The 19,476-nt window shown below is 46.5% G+C and overlaps 1 protein-coding gene across 6 annotated transcripts in view; it reads right to left on the bottom strand.

The window, feature by feature from the left end:
* Positions 1-19,476, bottom strand: part of LOC147241234 (receptor-type tyrosine-protein phosphatase mu-like) — a 129,763-nt gene that overhangs the window by 27,980 nt on the left and 82,307 nt on the right. For 2 of the 6 annotated variants that reach the window (XM_086191115.1, XM_086191118.1), the window contains 6 exons: positions 19,057-19,189; positions 16,805-16,837; positions 12,860-12,978; positions 10,943-11,017; positions 10,710-10,736; positions 7,909-8,102 (listed from right to left, as the gene is read on the bottom strand). In XM_086191115.1, coding sequence (XP_086047241.1) covers positions 7,909-8,102; positions 10,710-10,736; positions 10,943-11,017; positions 12,860-12,978; positions 16,805-16,837; positions 19,057-19,189 — 581 coding nt within the window. The remainder of the gene's footprint in view (positions 1-7,908; positions 8,103-10,709; positions 10,737-10,942; positions 11,018-12,859; positions 12,979-16,804; positions 16,838-19,056; positions 19,190-19,476) is intronic. The other 4 variants (XM_086191117.1, XM_086191119.1, XM_086191116.1 and 1 more) reach the window with 3 other exon arrangements.

The raw sequence follows: 19,476 nt of genomic DNA, 5'->3' as shown, positions 1-19,476 counted from the left end.
GTGTATGTGGGTGAGTGAGTTATTGTTTGTGTGTGTGTGTGTTAGTGTATGTGGGTGAGTGAGTTATTGTTTGTGTGTGTTAGTGTATGTGGGTGAGTGAGTTATTGTTTGTGTGTGTGTGTGTGTGTGTTAGTGTATGTGCGTGAGTGAGTTATTGTTTGTGTGTGTGTGTCTGTAGTGTATGTGGGTGAGTGAGTTATTGTTTGTGTGTGTGTGTTAGTGTATGTGCGTGAGTGAGTTATTTTTGTGTGTGTGTGTCTGTAGTGTATGTGGGTGAGTGAGTTATTGTTTGTGTGTGTGTGTGTGTGTGTTAGTGTATGTGCGTGAGTGAGTTATTGTTTGTGTGTGTGTGTCTGTAGTGTATGTGGGTGAGTGAGTTATTGTTTGTGTGTGTGTGTTAGTGTATGTGCGTGAGTGAGTTATTTTTGTGTGTGTGTGTCTGTAGTGTATGTGGGTGAGTGAGTTATTGTTTGTGTGTGTGTGTGTGTGTTAGTGTATGTGGCTGAGTGAGTTATTGTTTGCGTGTGTGTGTCTGTAGTGTATGTACGTGAGTGAGTTAATGTTTGTGTGTGTGTTAGTGTATGTGCATGAGTGAGTTATTGTTTGTGTGTGTGTGTCTGTAGTGTATGTGGGTGAGTGAGTTATTGTTTGTGTGTGTGTGTCTGTTGTGTATGTACGTGAGTGAGTTATTGTTTGCGTGTGTGTGTCTGTAGTGTATGTGGGTGAGTGAGTTATTGTTTGTGTGTGTGTGCGTTAGTGAATGTGGGTGAGTGAGTTATTGTTTGTGTGTGTGTGTGTTAGTGTATGTGAGTGAGTGAGTTATTGTTTGTGTGTGTGTGTCTGTAGTGTATGTGGGTGAGTGAGTTATTGTTTGTGTGTGTGTGTGTGTTTGTATATGTGGGTGAGTGAGTTATGGTTTGTGTGTGTGTGTCTGTAGTGTATGTGCATGAGTGAGTTACTGTGTGTGTGTGTGTTAGTGTATGTTCGTGAGTGAGTTATTTCTTGTGCGTGTGTGTGTGTTAGTGTATGTTCGTGAGTGAGTTATTTCTTGTGCGTGTGTGTGTGTTAGTGTATGTGGGTGAGTGAGTTATTGTTTGTGTGTGTGTCTTTAGTGTATGTGGGTGAGTGAGTTATTGTTTTTTGTGTGTGTGTGTTAGTGTATGTTCGTGAGTGAGTTATTGTTTGTGTGTGTGTGTCTTTAGTGTATGTGGGTGAGTGAGTTATTGTTTGTGTGTGTGTGTTAGTGTATGTGTGTGAGAGTGTGTGTGTTAGTGTATGTGAGCGTGCGAGTGTATGTGTGTGTGTTAGTGTATGTTTGTGTGTTTTATTGTATGTGTGTGTGTGTGTGTGTGTGTGTTTGTGTGGGTGAGTGAGTGTACCAACAACCCTTTCACACTGCCATTAAAGCCATGTTTATGCCCCCCCCAAACTGGCTGTTGTGTTCACAATGAGCAACACGGCGGGGGGGTCACCACGCGAGTGTACCCTCCTCCAGTTCTGGTCTTTCTGCCTGAGCCAGTTTGATCTGACCAGTTCACCCACTCTGACACAGAGTTTTGTGGCGTAGTGATGACGTAGCCTATCCAGCAGGACATGAAATACACAGGAAAACATAGTGATAACATGAGCGCACAAGAGAAGAGAAAAACTTCACCTGCGAGTTCCAAGGTCAAGATACATGGAACATTTAGAACATTTTGGAAGACGGTAAACTGGGGAGACACGGAGACCAGCAAGCTCCTCAGCCTCCGTGAAGAGGAGGTGATTCACCGGAACATTTCAGGAACGGTGAAAGTCTGGCCAGGAGGATGACGGAACACGGCTTCCCTCGCAAGGCGCAGGTTATTTTTAAACTAAAGACTTTGGACACGCCTAGCATAACATGTGATGTGTTATCAGGATGTGCCTCTCGACTCCGCCTCCTGTTGCCTGCTATGGCCCCCTGGGGAGAAACTTGCGTTCAAATTATCGATCCAGCCAAAAGCCCGATACTCTGCAAAGGCAATTCATAGGTCTTTGAGTCTGAAAACAGCTAGTGTGTGATTGTGTGTGTGTGTGGGGGGGGCAGTTTATGTGGGTCTGTGTATCAGTGCGCACGCCTATGTGTGCGTGTGTGTGCATGTGTGAGTGTGTGTGTGTGTCTGTGTTGGTGTGTAAATCATGTGTGATCTACAACCAGTCTATTCTAGGTGACAAGGAGACAGGAAGTTGAGGAGATGGAGAAACAGGAAGATGTCTTACCTCATTGAGCTGTCCAATCAGATTAATTAGTAAAGGGGAAGCATGGAGGGAGACAAGAGTGGTCAGAGACACTCACCAGCTCGTTAGTCATGACAATCAATCAATCAATCAATCAATCATCACTGGCGTGAACACATGAAAACAACAAGGCTGAATTTATTGACTGCTGTGCTGTGAATCAGTGATTGATTATCTAGATCAGTCAGTGGTTATGTGCAGAAGTGTGAATGTGTGAATGGTGGATCATGTGACTGTGATTGATCGTGTGTATTAGTCTGAGTTGTAAATGAGATGTGGCAATGTTTTCAAAGACGTCTTCATGAATGGACTTCCACCACCATCACCATCCATCTATGTCACCGTGACATCATCTTTATGCAGCTGCTTATTGATTTCATCTGTAATTTGTAGTCTCTCTGCTGATCTGAACCCTGAAACTCACCAGCACACGTTTTAATTTCATTAGCTGCTGCTGATAATCGCTCATCATCATCAGCTGTCCAATGGCGTTGGGTGTGCAGTTTTGGCTGTGCAGTGTTGAGGATACGGCATTGAGGGTGTGGCATTGATTGTGTGGCATTGAGGGTGTGGTATTGATTGTGTGGCATTGAGGGTGTGGTATTGATTGTGTGGCATTGAGGGTGTGGTATTGATTGTGTGGCATTGAGGGTGTGGTATTGATTGTGTGGTATTGATTGTGTGGCATTGAGGGTGTGGTATTGATTGTGTGGCATTGAGGGTGTGGCATTGAGGGTGTGGCATTGAGGGTGTGGTATTGATTGTGTGGTATTGATTGTGTGGCATTGAGGGTGTGGCATTGAGGGTGTGGCGTTGAGGGTGTGGTAATGATTGTGTGGCATTGAGGGTGTGGCATTGAGGGTGTGGTATTGATTGTGTGGCATTGAGGGTGTGGCATTGAGGGTGTGGTATTGATTGTGTGGTATTGATTGTGTGGCATTGAGGGTGTGGCATTGAGGGTGTGGTATTGAGGGTGTGGCATTGATTGTGTGGCATTGAGGGTGTGGTATTGAGGGTGTGGTATTGATTGTGTGGTATTGATTGTGTGGCATTGAGTGTGTGGCATTGAGAGTGTGGTATTGATTGTGTGGTATTGATTGTGTGGCATTGAGGGTGTGGCATTGAGGGTGTGGTATTGAGGGTGTGGCATTGATTGTGTGGCATTGAATGTGTGGCATTGATTGTGTGGCATTGAGGGTGTGGCATTGAGGGTGTGGCATTGAAGGTGTGGCATTGATTGTGTGGCATTGAGGGTGTGGCATTGATTGTGTGGCATTGAAGGTGTGGCATTGATTGTGTGGCATTGAGGGTGTGGCATTGATTGTGTGGCATTGAAGGTGTGGCATTGATTGTGTGGCATTGAGGGTGTGGCATTGATTGTGTGGCATTGAGGGTGTGGCATTGAGGGTGTGGTATTGAGGGTGTGGTATTGAGGGTGTGGCATTGATTGTGTGGCATTGAGGGTGTGGTATTGAGGGTGTGGCATTGATTGTGTGGTATTGACAGTGTGGTATTGACGGTGTGGTATTGTGGCACTGAGGATGTGACATTGAGGGTGTAGCATTGAGGGTGTGGTATTGAGGGTGTGGTATTGAGGGTGTGGCATTGAGGGTGTGGCATTGAGGGTGTGGGACTGATGGTGTGGTATTGAGGGTGTGGTATTGAGGGTGTGGCATTGAGGGTGTGGTATTGAGGGTGTGGCATTGATTGTGTGGGACTGATGGTGTGGTATTGAGGGTGTGGCATTGAGGGTGTGGCATTGAGGGTGTGGCATTGAGGGTGTGGGACTGATGGTGTGGTATTGAGGGTGTGGGATTCAGGGTGTGTACTTTTTCCCCCTGCTTTGAACGTGCAGCTTATCCATGCGTGCGGCTGGTGGCTGGTGATATTTTAAACAGACGTTACTGCACCTTTAGGCGGACTGCTTTGTTACAGACACTTGAGGGTGTGGCATTGAGGGTGTGGTATTGATTGTGTGGCATTGAGGGTGTGGCATTGAGGGTGTGGTATTGAGGGTGTGGCATTGATTGTGTGGCATTGAGGGTGTGGCATTGAGGGTGTGGTATTGATTGTGTGGCATTGAGGGTGTGGCATTGAGGGTGTGGTATTGAGGGTGTGGCATTGATTGTGTGGCATTGAGGGTGTGGCATTGAGGGTGTGGTATTGAGGGTGTGGCATTGATTGTGTGGCATTGAGGGTGTGGGATTGAGGGTGTGGCATTGAGTGTGTGTTATTGAGGGTGTGGTATTGATTGTGTGGCATTGAGGGTGTGGGATTGAGGGTGTGGCATTGAGTGTGTGGTATTGAGGGTGTGGTATTGATGGTGTGGCATTGAGGGTGTGGCATTGATTGTGTGGCATTGAGGGTGTGGCATTGAGGGTGTGGTATTGATTGTGTGGAATTGATTGTGTGGCATTGAGGGTGTGGCATTGAGGGTGTGGTATTGAGGGTGTGGCATTGATTGTGTGGTATTGACGGTGTGGTATTGTGGCACTGAGGATGTGACATTGAGGGTGTAGCATTGAGGGTGTGGTATTGGGGGTGTGGTATTGAGGGTGTGGCATTGAGGGTGTGGTATTGAGGGTGTGGGACTGATGGTGTGGTATTGAGGGTGTGGCAACGAGGGTGTGGTATTCAGGGTGTGGCATTGAGGGTGTGGGATTGAGGGTGTGGCATTGAGTGTGTGGTATTGAGGGTGTGGTATTGATGGTGTGGCATTGAGGGTGTGGCATTGAGGGTGTGGTATTGAGGGTGTGGTATTGATGGTGTGGCATTGAGGGTGTGGCATTGAGGGTGTGGCATTGAGGGTGTGGCATTGATTGTGTGGCATTGAGGGTGTGGTATTGATTGTGTGGTATTGATTGTGTGGCATTGAGGGTGTGGCATTGAGGGTGTGGTATTGATTGTGTGGTATTGATTGTGTGGCATTGAGGGTGTGGCTTTGGGTGTGGTATTGATTGTGTGGTATTGATTGTGTGGCATTGAGGGTGTGGCATTGAGGGTGTGGCATTGATTGTGTGGCATTGAGGGTGTGGTATTGATTGTGTGGTATTGATTGTGTGGCATTGAGGGTGTGGCATTGAGGGTGTGGTATTGATTGTGTGGCATTGAGGGTGTGGCATTGAGGGTGTGGTATTGAGGGTGTGGCATTGATTGTGTGGCATTGAGGGTGTGGCATTGAGGGTGTGGTATTGAGGGTGTGGCATTGATTGTGTGGCATTGAGGGTGTGGGATTGAGGGTGTGGCATTGAGTGTGTGTTATTGAGGGTGTGGTATTGATTGTGTGGCATTGAGGGTGTGGCATTGAGGGTGTGGTATTGAGGGTGTGGCATTGATTGTGTGGCATTGAGGGTGTGGGATTGAGGGTGTGGTATTGATGGTGTGGCATTGAGGGTGTGGCATTGATTGTGTGGCATTGAGGGTGTGGCATTGAGTGTGTGTTATTGAGGGTGTGGTATTGATTGTGTGGCATTGAGGGTGTGGCATTGAGGGTGTGGTATTGAGGGTGTGGCATTGATTGTGTGGCATTGAGTGTGTGGTATTGAGGGTGTGGTATTGATGGTGTGGCATTGAGGGTGTGGCATTGATTGTGTTGCATTGAGGGTGTGGCATTGAGGGTGTGGCATTGAGGGTGTGGTATTGATTGTGTGGAATTGATTGTGTGGCATTGAGGGTGTGGCATTGAGGGTGTGGTATTGAGGGTGTGGCATTGATTGTGTGGTATTGACGGTGTGGTATTGTGGCACTGAGGATGTGACATTGAGGGTGTAGCATTGAGGGTGTGGTATTGGGGGTGTGGTATTGAGGGTGTGGCATTGAGGGTGTGGTATTGAGGGTGTGGGACTGATGGTGTGGTATTGAGGGTGTGGCAACGAGGGTGTGGTATTCAGGGTGTGGCATTGAGGGTGTGGGATTGAGGGTGTGGCATTGAGGGTGTGGCATTGAGGGTGTGGTATTGAGGGTGTGGTATTGAGGGTGTGGCATTGAAGGTGTGGGATTCAGGGTGTGGCATTGAGGGTGTGGCATTGAGGGTGTGGTATTGAGGGTGTGGCATTGAAGGTGTGGGATTCAGGGTGTGTACTTTTTCCCCCTGCTTTGAACGTGCAGCTTATCCATGCGTGCGGCTGGTGGCTGGTGATATTTTAAACAGACGTTACTGCACCTTTAGGCTGACTGCTTTGTTACAGACACTTGAGGGTGTGGCATTGAGGGTGTGGCTTTGGGTGTGGCTTTGGGTGTGCGGCAGTCACTTCCATCAGCAGCGATGGACTAACCATACATCAAGATGCCGCATCAACAGTAGGTCCTCATTTCCCACCCCCTCTTCCCCAGGTTTTTCTGGTTCCTTGCTAATGACCTTGAGTTGTTGCGGGGAGGAGGTCAGGGAGTTTTTTGATACAAAAAATGATATTAAAAAAAATCCATTAGCTTGAAAATGCGTAAATATACTGGAAACATATTGGGAGCCAGGAAACAGACACACAGAATCATGGAGGGATGCGACAACTCAGCGCTAACTTCCTGCAAATGGAGGGTGAAAACAGTGTGTATGCGTCTGTGTGTGTGCGTTTGTGGGTGTGCGCGTACTCAGTATGTATAATAGATTAGGCCTGAGGGCAATCCGCTAGCAGGCAGCCACACACACACACACACACACACACACACACACACACACACACACACACACACACACACACACACACACGTTACTCCTTGTTTTGGCCCATTAGCTCAGGGGAAGATCTATAATGTATGTCCATGTGCGTGCATGAGTGTGTGCGCATGTGTGTGTTCAGGTATGTAACATCCATTAGTAAGTGACTCATGATGAAAATGGATAAACACACACGCACACACACATACACACACACACACACACACACACACACACACAGAGCGAGCGTACTGGTTGTTTACTGGCACCCCCCGCGCCGCAGCTGCAGTGTGGAGACTCTTCATCCTCTCCTTCACATCTCTGCAAACTGAGTGTCTAAGTTTTGGACCCTTAATGATAAATGATTTACTACAATTAATTAATCAATTGATCATCACCATAGCAACCAACAATATCACCCTAGTACCCACGCACAATCACCATAGAAACAATCCACAATTGCCAAGGTGACAATTTTCAATCAGCCTACAAATGATCCACAATTACCATAGCAACCATCCACATTACCCTGGAAACATCAATAATCACCCTAGCAACCATCCATAATCACCATGGCAACCACATGTATTCACCATAGCAACTCCCAATGGAGATGGTTGCATTTCTGAGGTTCTGAGGTACTCGGTACCGAAGGACACTATTATACACCTTGAGTACAAACTGGTGGTAGCAGTGCAAGATTCTGGGTTCAATCCCAGACAGGTCGTGACTGGCCGCGCTGCCTCAGAGCTGCCGTCCACCTGTGACCGCCATCAGCCACACCAGGAGGACCTGACCTTCGTTCGTGTTGTTGCTCGTTGTCTTTGTCGTGCTCTTTGGAACACAAATAAAGGTATCAAAATGTATGTGTGAATGTGTGTGCGCACATGTGGGGTGTTTGTGTGTGTGTGTTAGTGCATGTTGGTCACGTGCGTGTGTGCGTGTGTGCGTGTGTGCGTGTGTGTGCGTGTGTGTGTGTGTGTGTGTGCTCTCACCTCGTACTCCTCCTTGAAGCCATAACCTTCAGCACACTTCATCTGCGTGATGTGTTGCAGCAGGTCGGCCACTCGGATAGCCGGGTGAAGCTGACCCGTCTGGTAGGGCAGGGCCGCCTCACGCTCTGACTCACGTTGCTTGTAGTGGGACTGAACCAGGCTACTGGTCTCACTGGTCATCGTGTGGCTGTCGTCTGGAAGACAAGAAGACAGCAACATTAGGACAAACAGCTCCAACTCAAGATCGCTTATGTGGTGAAAGATGAAAGACAAGCTAGGTGGCATGTCAACGTGGCATGAAGCGGACCAGACTGACACGGGTCAGGATCCAGACTGGTTTAGTCTGGTATCAAAGAGCCAGAACATTTTCCTGAAGAAAATAGAGACATCAAATCCTGCTGGAAGATCAGATGTTTGATTCAGACATCAGAACACAGATAGAGATCAACGTGTAAAATGATCAACGTGATCAGAAAAGTTTATAAAATAAATCAAGAATGAGATTCATGCCCAGGTTAGTGGAGAGTTCTGGTCCACATCCACGACTACTGAATTGTTTCCAGACAACATCAATAAATGAATGGCACTCATCATATGACATCTAGTCACATGACTGCAGAACTGATGGTGGTGATTGGTGCTGGATTCTTTTCACACTGCTGCTAAATAATCAATAGCAAATCAACAATTGGATCAGTTTAATCCCAATCAATCATCTGAACCAGGGTCTTGGTCCAAACCCATAAAGGACTGATTCAGAGCTAGTAAAGACTGGTCCAGACCCACTACAGCACAGCACTGGCCCAGATCCAGTGGTACCAACAGTACCAGTCCGGTTGCTTTCCAGGCTAGTGGAGCTCCAGTGTGAAAAGAGTTCCAGTACAAAACAAACCTCTGTGATCAGCTGTTTTGTGACCTTTGACCCTCGACCCTTCTACGACTCTGAGGGACACTTGACCAAACAAATCTTTCTGTCTCTCTAACTCTGCTATTGTTGGCTAGCCTGGGGCTGACTGACCAATCAGAACCTCTCTATCCAAACAGCTCAACCAATCGTGGTGAGGAGAGGCTATGACATGGGCGATGAGATGGAGGTTGCGGCATGAAATTTGACAAATGAGACAATCACAACAGCACTGTGAACCAATCAGAGCGAGAGAGGCTGATACCTGATTGGTCCAACATGAACTAGCATGAAGAGTCAGGGATTGTAATGTTACAATTTAACAAAGGTAAAAAGGTGAAAGATAACTGATGACATCACAGCAAATGTGGGTGTGGTTTCATGCGCAGTAATCACAGATCCCCCAACATAAGTCCCCCTCCTTTAACCCAAATTTATAAACTTACCATTAATGGGAACTTAACAAGAGAAAGAGAGAAGAGAAGAGGAGAGAGGAGACAGGGTTTTAGCAACAACTTTAGCTCTAGCTTTAGCTTTAGCCTGGACTAGTGCTAAAACACAGCCGGCATGACTCAAGTAGGTACTACATCCTAGCACTGTGGCTGTCCTATTTGACCTTTTAGTAGCTAACAGCAAATGTTAAGGCTAACCTGGCTAAGTGAACCCTGTGCACCAGTGCGGCACTGGTGTTTCAGCGAATGTCAGAACCCAGTGAGCCCAAAGCAGTCCCCTTTCTTCAGTTACACTTTGAGCTAGCGCCACCTTTAGTGTTTTGCAAATATAGTTTTGCAGTTAGCATAGGAGTTTAGCCTTATCTGGGAGCATGCAGTTTTTGGATACAAGAGCTCTGAGGTTTCTATCATGGCCATTGCATCACAGTGCAGTAAAAAATTCCACCAGAGTGGTGCAACATCCCAAAAACGACATTTAAAACTCGTCTTCAAGTAACTGTGACTAATGATCCATAATGAGCTGCTGGATTTTTCATGGCTTGATTTCTAAGTGGAAGGTTTTTCATGAGTAATGTAACATTAGCAAGCACATGAAGCAGTAATACTAAAAGTATTGCAACACTTAGCACCTTCGAGTAGTAACAATAACAATATAAGAAGGTTTACGAGGAACAGGAATGTTGAGACTGACGGTGTCATTTGTCAGAAACACACTTGGCCTGCAGGAGGCTCAAAGGATGCAACCTTCTGTTGGTTTCAGGGTTGTTTCAGGCTGTTATGCGTAAAATAGAAATAAGTGTCATGAAACAAAGTAAGATTAAAACTTTCCTGCTGGTTTCAGGTTTAACAACAATCCACAACCTCCAAGCCCCCCACCCCCACCCACTACCCACTCCATGTGAGCGTGTTGTGTCCATGCAGGTTGGAGGTCACAGACAGACGTGACGTCAGGACGCAGGAATGTTGTGGATGCGAGTGGATGGAGTGAAGCCCACTGTCGAGTCCAGAGAAAAACAAGTCTACAACCAAAACTAAATCACCAAAACCGAGATAAACAAAGCAAAACAGGCTGAAAGCTAGAAATTTCAGCAAATATAAGACAGTAACAAAAAGGCACTAATCTGAAAAAAAAAAAAACTGTATGAAAGGTTCCAAAAGTGAATGGCAGTGTTAAAGTATAAAGATCCATCAAAAAACACAAAATGAAAACCAATAAATTAATGATGGAAAATTAAAAATCTGGCAAACCAAAAAAAGCAGCCGAACGAGAAGCAAGCAGAGATGGATGGAAGCCTGAATACCACTTGGTTCTCATTCTCTCCATCCTTGTCTCTCTTCTATCACCTGTCTCTCTCTTCTCTGTCTCACCTGTCCTCTTCCTATCTGTCTGTCTACCTTTGCAGGTGTGTTTCTGTTCTACTCAGGAACAAGAGAACGAGTCTCACCCAGAATGGCAGTCGGTACGAAAGGGTCTGGCGTCAGGACGTGTCAGCAGTAGAGAGACAGAAGAAGACAGAAGGACAAATGGAAAAAGAAGAGTCAAGCTAGGCTAAGCAGAGGCTCGAGAAACATCGTCCTGACTTCTGTGTGTGCGTGTGGAGGGTGTTACTTAGGTAATGGGAGGAGTTACCTGAACAGTGAGAGTGAGAGGGGTTACCTGAGTAGTGGGAGGAGTTACCTGGGTAATAGGAGTTCGGGACAGTGGTGCTGATAGTGTTGGTCTTCAAGGTGAAGGAAGATGGAGAAGCAACAGCTGCAGAGAAAACAAAGACAATGCAACCAGAATTGATTAATTAATTAATTTCTATTTTTTTCAAGACAGAGAATAAATAAAATACATAAAGTAAGCAAGCTTAAAGGGAATGTCATTTACCGTGTAAATAACTGCTCTGTGTACAAAAGGTTGTGGAATGAATTAGTACGAAAAGCTGTAGTAGTGGTCGTAGAAGTAGTGGTTGCATCAGTAGTAACGCGTCCATGGGGTACACCCAACACGTGTAGGACATACCTGAGACACGTCCATGGCGTACACCCAACACGTGTAGGACATACCTGAGACGTGTCCGTGACGTACACACAAAGCGTCTGGGACATACCTGAGACACGTCCATGGCGTACACCCAACACGTTTAGGACATACCTGAGACACGTCCATGGCGTACACCCAACACGTTTAGGACATACCTGAGACGTGTCCGTGACATACACACAAAGCGTCTGGGACATACCTGAGACGTGTGCACGATTGCCAGTTTCCCCACTGAGGGATGAATAAAGGGTTATCTTATGACGTACACACAACACACCCTTGACACCATGTATTTTTATTTGGATTCTCCTGGATTAGGTGATCTGCTGATTGATTAGTTTTGATCTTTTATTGGATCAGACTGCGAAATATGTTTAACATGAAGAAGATGATGATGATGCAACTGACCCTCAGCCAAGATGTCGTATTTTATATCACAGTCATAAATTAGTGACCGTCAGGAAATGTGACATTTAATAAAAACGTCCGTCTGATAGTTGAGCTGAAAATGGAGACACAATAAGACAAACATCTGCTACTGAGCTGAGGAGGTGGACGCCTGAGGGAAGGTCGCCTCGGCGTCCTCCACACCTCCGTCATCCCTTCATCACGCCTCCAGCTGCCTCTCTGACAGTTCCATGATAAAACCTTCGCTCATATCACCCGCAGTCACAAGCCGCTCAACTAGAAGCAGAGAGACGATGACTTCATCAGCATCCCTGTCTCAGCCTCTGATACAACATTTAAGACGGGAGACAGAGGTCGACGTCACCTTCACTCTCATGATGCATTGATGTCTTGTTTCAGATCATTTTCTCATCCGGTCAGTTTCCTCTCATCAACTCATCTCTAAAATCTCTACAGACTCACTGTGATTGTACTTTTTACGAGCAGTTAATGATGACAAGAAGGAGAAAGTATGATGAGACGTCCTATAAATGTCACTCCATGACTGTTTGTAGTGAAGCACAATGCCCTCTAAAGAGAAGACTTGAGGCTGGCAGTTGATCAGAATGAACGTTAACAAGTGTGCTGACAACAGTGGTAACGATCCAAACAAGTTTACAATGCTAACAAAGCTTGCACACCTGTAACCCACTTGAAATATGAGGCTACTAAACGCATAGTAGCCACGAAGATATGCAGTTGAATGTTCTCCCCACTAGAGAGCGCTAGTGTACCCTCGTCAAACCTAGTAGCTCCTCTCACTGTGAGACTGTTCCGACTTCCTACATGAAAAAGTTCTCTGGAGGGCCACTAAAACTCAAGGTTCCTACTGAACTCAGACTAAAAGTCTTTCTGACATCAAACAAAAATGGCGGAACACTGAAGAGGAACACATCGTAAACATATAAACACAATAGTAAGGCCTAACATCGTTTCAAGTATATTTGCCTCTATTGTGTCTAACCTCAAAGATCATTAAGATTAAAACTATGGATCCAACAAACAATATCTGACTACTCTAGGACCTGAGGGGGTCAGCTCATCTGTGTGTGTGTGTGTGTGTGTGTGTGTGTGTGTGTGTGTGTGTGTGTGTGCGCGTGTGTGTGTGTGTGTACTCACTGCGTCCATTCAGCGTGTGTGTGTGTGTGTCCACCATGGTGGTATGTTGTGAGCTGTTGACCATCAGAGTCATTTCCTGTCTGGAGCTCAGAGTTTCTTTCCTCTTCTTCGCCAGTTTCCTGTCGACGCGATAAACAACCAAAGCTGTAAAGGAATCCAGGACAGGGCCACTGGCATACACCTCATCAATAGACATTTTATCAGACTGATTAGCAGTGATCAAAGCAATTGATCGATAATGAATTTTCTAAACACATTTTACGCTTGATAGCAAGATTAACATATCTGTTTGTGTGTGTGTGTTTGTGTGTGAGAAGCTGGAACCCTGCAGAGGAAACTACCCCCATCTCCACACCACCACAACCTCTAATCCCACTTCCAGCCCCTCCCATCTCAACTTCAAACCTCCACCCCGCCATCTCAACCTCCACTTCCACAGTCCCACCCCCATAGCTCCAGCCCCACCTCCACCCTCACCTTATCTTCGTCATCTTCCCTGTCTGTTTCTAACTTCAATAATTCCTCTATATTGCCTTTTTATTTCAACAGTTTTTTTCTGTTTCATTTCCTCAAGTTACAAAGTTCCTGTTTTTGATTGTCTATCTATCATCCATCCATCCATCCATCCATCCAAAAAGCCTCCTTTCATCATGGCCGCAACACGAACAGAAACACTCTGTTCATTTTAAAAGCTTCATGTATTTTCTCTCTTTCTATTCCGAGTGTGTGAGAAAAAAACATCCATTTGTCCACTTCTCTCTCTCTCTCTCTTACTGTCACACAGAAACACATCCCTACCGCACATGCACACACACACGCATACACACACAAGAAAGTTGAACTTTAACCTGAAAATGGAAATGAAAAAAACACATATATATAAACAAGTACAAAACAAGCTTGTGTGAGTATGCATTTGTGTGAATGTGTTTGTGTGTGTGTGTGTGCGCGCGCGCGCGCTACTGCCGAAGGCGAGGCACTGCCCTCCTCCCCCTCATGTTTTCGTCTTCTTTGGATCAGTAAGAACCTGCAGCATTTCTTCTCCGCAATGAGCTCAGCAGACCTCTGAAATGTCCTTTTTTCTCTTTGTCTTCTGTTATTACAACCAAAACTAAAAACCACAGCGCTTCAAAACCTCCCAGTTACCAGGTCAGTCATTAAAAACCTCCCAGTCGCCAGGTCAGTCATTGTAAGGTCCCAGTAACCAGGTAAGTCGTTGTAAGGTCCAAGTAACCAGGTCAGTCGTTATAACCTCCCAGTAACCAGGTCAGTTGTTATAACCTCAAGATAACCAGGTCAGTCATTGCAACTTCCCAGTTACCAGGTCAGTCATTGTCACCTCCCAGTAACCAGGTCAGTTATTGTATCCTCCCAGTAACCAGTTCAGTCATTGTCACCTCCCAGTAACCAGGTCAGTCATTGTCACCTCCCAGTAACCATGTCAGTTGTTATAACCTCACAGTAACCAGGTCAATCATTGTATCCTCCCAGTAACCAGGTCAGTCATTGTAACCTCCCAGTAACCAGGAAAGTTGTTGTAAGGTCCCAGTGACCAGGTCAGTTGTTAGAACCTCCCAGTCTCCAGGTCAGTCAGTGTCGCCTCCCAGTAACCAGGTCAGTCTTTATATCCTCACAGTAACCAGGTAAGTCGTTGTAAGGTCCCCGTAACCAGGTCAGTTGTTCTAACCTCCCAGTAACCAGGTCAGTCATTGTAACCTCCCAGTAACCAGGTCAGTCATTGTAACCTCCCAGTAACCAAGTCAGCTGTTATAACCTCCCAGTAACCAGGTCAGTCATTGTCACCTCCCAGTAACCAGGTAAGTCATTGTAACCTCCCAGTAACCAGGTCAGTCATTGTCACCTCCCAGTAAGCAGATCATTTGTTATAACCTCCAAGTAACCAGGTAAGTCGTTATAACCTCCCAGTAACCAGGTATGTTGTTGTAAGTTCCCAGTAACCAGGTCAGTTGTTTAACCTCCCAGTAACCAGGTAAGTCGTTGTAAGGTCCCAGTAACCAGGTCAGTTGTTGTAACTTCCCAGTAACCAGGTCAGTCGTTTAAGCTCCCAGTAACCAGGTAAGTCATTGTAAGGTCCCAGTAACCAGGTCAGTTGTTGTAACTTCCCAGTAACCAGGTAAGTCGTTGTAAGCTCCAAGTAACCAGGTAAGTCGTTGTAAGGTCCCTGTAACCAGGTAAGTCGTTGTAAGGTCCCAGTAACCAGGTCAGTCGTTATAACCTCCCAGTAACCAGGTCAGTCGTTATAACCTCAAGTTAACCAGGTCAGTCATTGCAACCTCCCAGTTACCAGGTCAGTCATTGTCACCTCCCAGTAACCAGGTCAGTTATTGTATCCTCCCAGTAACCAGTTCAGTCATTGTCACCTCCCAGTAACCAGTTCAGTCATTGTCACCTCCCAGTAACCAAGTCAGTTGTTATAACCTCACAGTAACCAGGTCAATCATTGTATCCTCCCAGTAACCAGGTCAGTCATTGTAACCTCCCAGTAACCAGGTAAGTTGTTGTAAGGTCCCAGTGACCAGGTCAGTTGTTAGAACCTCCCAGTCTCCAGGTCAGTCAGTGTCGCCTCCCAGTAACCAGGTCAGTCTTTATATCCTCACAGTAACCAGGTAAGTCGTTGTAAGGTCCCCGTAACCAGGTCAGTTGTTCTACCCTCCCAGTAACCAGGTCAGTCATTGTAACCTCCCAGTAACCAGGTCAGTCATTGTAACCTCCCAGTAACCAAGTCAGCTGTTATAACCTCCCAGTAACCAGGTCAGTCATTGTCACCTCCCAGTAACCAGGTAAGTCATTGTAACCTCCCAGTAACCAGGTCAGTCATTGTCACCTCCCAGTAAGCAGATCATTTGTTATAGCCTCCAAGTAACCAGGTAAGTCGTTATAACCTCCCAGTAACCAGGTATGTTGTTGTAAGTTCCCAGTAACCAGGTCAGTTGTTTAACCTCCCAGTAACCAGGTAAGTCGTTGTAAGGTCCCAGTAACCAGGTAAGTCGTTGTACGGTCCCAGTAACCAGGTCAGTTGTTTAAGCTCCCAGTAACCAGGTAAGTCGTTGTAAGGTCCCAGTAACCAGGTAAGTCATTGTAAGGTCCCAGTAACCAGGTAAGTTGTTTAAGCTCCCAGTAACTGGCCAGTTGCTCTGTGTGACAACAACATGCTCCTCATGGATACTGGTTACTTCCATCTTATTGGCTGATTTTACTAGATCCTATTTAGTTTGACATAATTCTGATAGGATTTTTTTTTATCCGATTAGCATCTTCATTAGCTTAGCATTGGTGGGCTCGAGGATTACATCAGTAACCTTTGACCTCCTGATATACCCATATTATTGAGGACCCAATATTCTGATGGTGCCTCAGAAAAAAGCACCAGCTTCAAAGGCTTTCAATATTTTTACAGTAAGTCATCCACTTTCATCTCATGATGCTCCGCTGAGTTCGCTGAATGGTTCCCGATAGTTGATAGACCTCAAATCAGCCTCCTGACCTCTGACCTCACCTCCATCACCCCTGACCTCTACATATGCTGTATTAGTTTACGTTTGTGACGGTGACAATGGTTATGAGTACGTATCACAATGCTACATTTAGTTTTACGGTGAGATGGTTATTAATAGTATTAATATTATAGTATTATGTTGACAGTAACTTCTGAATGGATTAAAGATTCAGTTTAAGGTTAAAGTTAGTAACCTGATTACAGATGAACTTCACCGAGGTCAGAGGTCACAATATAAAACAGGCAGAAGGAAGTCAAAGGTGAACAGGGGTAAACTCAGTAACACAGGCAGGATATATTGGACGTCAGAAGACTGATGAGAGGTCAGAGGTCTGGGCAAGTGTTGGGGTTAGGATTAATGGGGATACAGGCAGGACAGACTGAGAGGGGAACTGGGGTCAGGGATCAGAGGTTGGCAGGTTACTTACAGGTAGTAAGTGTAGGAGTGAGAGTGTCTCCGTCTGAGTGGAGGGGCGGAGCAAAGGGGTGAGATGGAGGAGGAACAGAAAAGGGAAAAGAAAAAGAAGAGATTAATGACTCTGAGAGAAAAACACCACAGATGATCAAATTATTCTGAGGGGAAGCTGCGAGGAGGAGTGAGGAGGTGAGGGAGTGAGGAGATGAATGAGTGAGGAGGTGAGGGAGTGAGAAGGTGAGGAAGTGAGGAGGAGAGGGAGAGAGGAAGTGAAGAGGTGAATGAGTGAGGAGGTGAGGTAGTAAGGAGATGAATGAGTGAGGAGGTGAGGGAGTGAGGAGGAGAGGGAGAGAGGAGATGAATGAGTGAGGAGGTGAGGGAGGAAGGAGATGAATGAGTGAGGAGGTGAGGGAGTGAGGAGTTGAGGGAGTAAGGAGATGAATGAGTGAGGAGGTGAGGGAGTGAGGAGGAGAGGGAGAGAGGAGATGAATGAGTGAGGAGGTGAGGGAGTAAGGAGATGAATGAGTGAGGAGGTGAGGGAGTAAGGAGATGAATTAGTGAGGAGGAGAGGGAGTGAGAAGGTGAGGGAGAGAGGAGATGAATGAGTGAAGAGGTGAGGGAGTGAGGCGGTACCCTCGACCCTTCTGAGACACGCCTGAATGGTGCCTCAGTACTTCTGGTGAAGACGACCATGTGACTGCGCTGGAACGGGAGGGAACGGCGAGAGCGGCTGAACTCTCTCCAGCTGCTCATGACATCATTCAAGTGTCTTCATGCAGGTGAAAGTAGCTAACACACTTTTCTACACTCAGATTGGCTGCTGCTGGTCCACCATCACTGCTCATCACCATGATGTCACCCACTGGTTGATCTCGTTGTGACGCGATCATGTCACTGCTCGCCACACAGCAGCTTGGTTTGACAGTCACGTGACATGGCTGCTCTTCACTTGTGATAGTGACAGAAATGGTCCTGATTGCACTGGTGGAACCTCCGATTCAGCATCTGACTACAAAACAAATCTGCTGGTCTGACAGCAGAGGGAAGAAGGAAGGCTGAAGACTAAACGCCTCACTTCCTGTGTTTTGGACGCCATAATGAGTCTGACCTCCACGTGAAAATCAAACGCACGCCATCAGTTAAAAACCTCATTAGACACTAACAAGTGTCTCACTCGCTCTCCATCCCTAATATCAGTTAGAGAGATCAGAGCGCCATCGACCTACCAGAGGAGTTGATGACACACACATACACACACACACACACACACACACACACACACACATACACACACACACACACACACACACACAGGCGCGTGTGTGTGCGCACCCGTGGCGCCTGAAGCGATTCGGCTGCAAGCGACTGAAGAAGAATAAACGCTCTTTCATCTAAATTTCTGTCTCATCTTCGAAGTTCTCAAACACAGACGCATTTGTGTGTTTAAATATGTGTGTGTGTGTGTGTGTGTGTGTCAAATGATGTGGTGCATCTGTGTGTGTTTGTGTGTGTGTGTCCAAGCAGGGTTGTGTTTGATGTTGCAGAATAAAGTCAGTCCACAGTTTAATGGTGATTACTGCTCCATTATTCATCCTTACTGTCAGTCACCATGTGTCTGTCTTCAATGAAACACACACACACACACACACACACACACACACACACACACACACACACACACACACACACACACCTTTTAACATCACCGCCGCTCTGCTGGAGTCATAGCAGCACCTCACCAGTGCCTCTATCAGCTGCGGTGGCAGCAGCTGTACGACAGGTTGTTCGTGGTCAGCATGTTGTCCTGTAACTAGGCACTGATCAGAATTTGATTGGTGATGTCACAGCTCTACTCTCCTCATTTTCCATCTCCATGACAACCAGCAGTGGCCATCTTTGGACTGTAGATGAAACACTCTACCGATGTTTGACGTAAATCTTGAATGTTTGCATGTTAGCTAGCATTTCACGGATTGCGGTGGGACAGGGTGTTGAACCAGCGACCTGCTGCTCAGGAGGTCTGAAGCACTCGCCTTTGTGTAGCACACATTTTCTCAAAACAACCATTCAAGAATCAGGAACAAAAGGTCTGACTGATGCATAGAAGATGAACATCAAACGATGACCTTCGACACGGAATGACAGGAGAACCCGTTAGGAGAACTGGCAGCTACCATGGAGGTCGGGCAGGATCTGGTACTCGCACCTGAGGGGGCTAAGACTCGACGTGCTATGCGTTCTTCTGTGTGTTTGTCGTATTCCTACCGTTTCTTCATCAACAAGATGACTCCGAGGAAGATGATGATGAAGAGCAGGATGCCAGCCATGGCACCAGCGATCTTCACGGTGTGATCCGACTGTTTCTCTTCATCTGGTTCTGGTTTCCTGGTCGCAGCTCCTGAAAGAATGAACCAACATGAAGGAGCTTGGAACTCCAGAAACCTAAACCAACCACCATAGAGCCGCCTGAGTACCTTTAGCAGGCGTGTGATTAGTGTGTAGACGGAGGGCACCGCTATTTGCCCCACGGTCATCAGGCGTGCTCAAAGCACGGCGCCCACCTGTGGTGAGTTCAGTCAGGGTTTGCTCCAAGCTATGGCTCGATATGTGATAGGCCACACCCCCTTCTGAGTTTAACTGACCTGAGTTTCAATAACTGACGGCGTCACCTGGTGGCCAAGACTC

Source organism: Aulostomus chinensis, chromosome 21, assembly GCF_037954235.1.
Source record: "Aulostomus chinensis isolate RoL2024-O1b breed Wild chromosome 21, RoL_Achi_v1.0, whole genome shotgun sequence".
Classification (NCBI taxonomy): domain Eukaryota; kingdom Metazoa; phylum Chordata; class Actinopteri; order Syngnathiformes; family Aulostomidae; genus Aulostomus; species Aulostomus chinensis.
The sequence above is the reverse complement of the archived record's forward strand: the minus strand, read 5'-3'. Positions and strand labels throughout refer to the sequence as shown.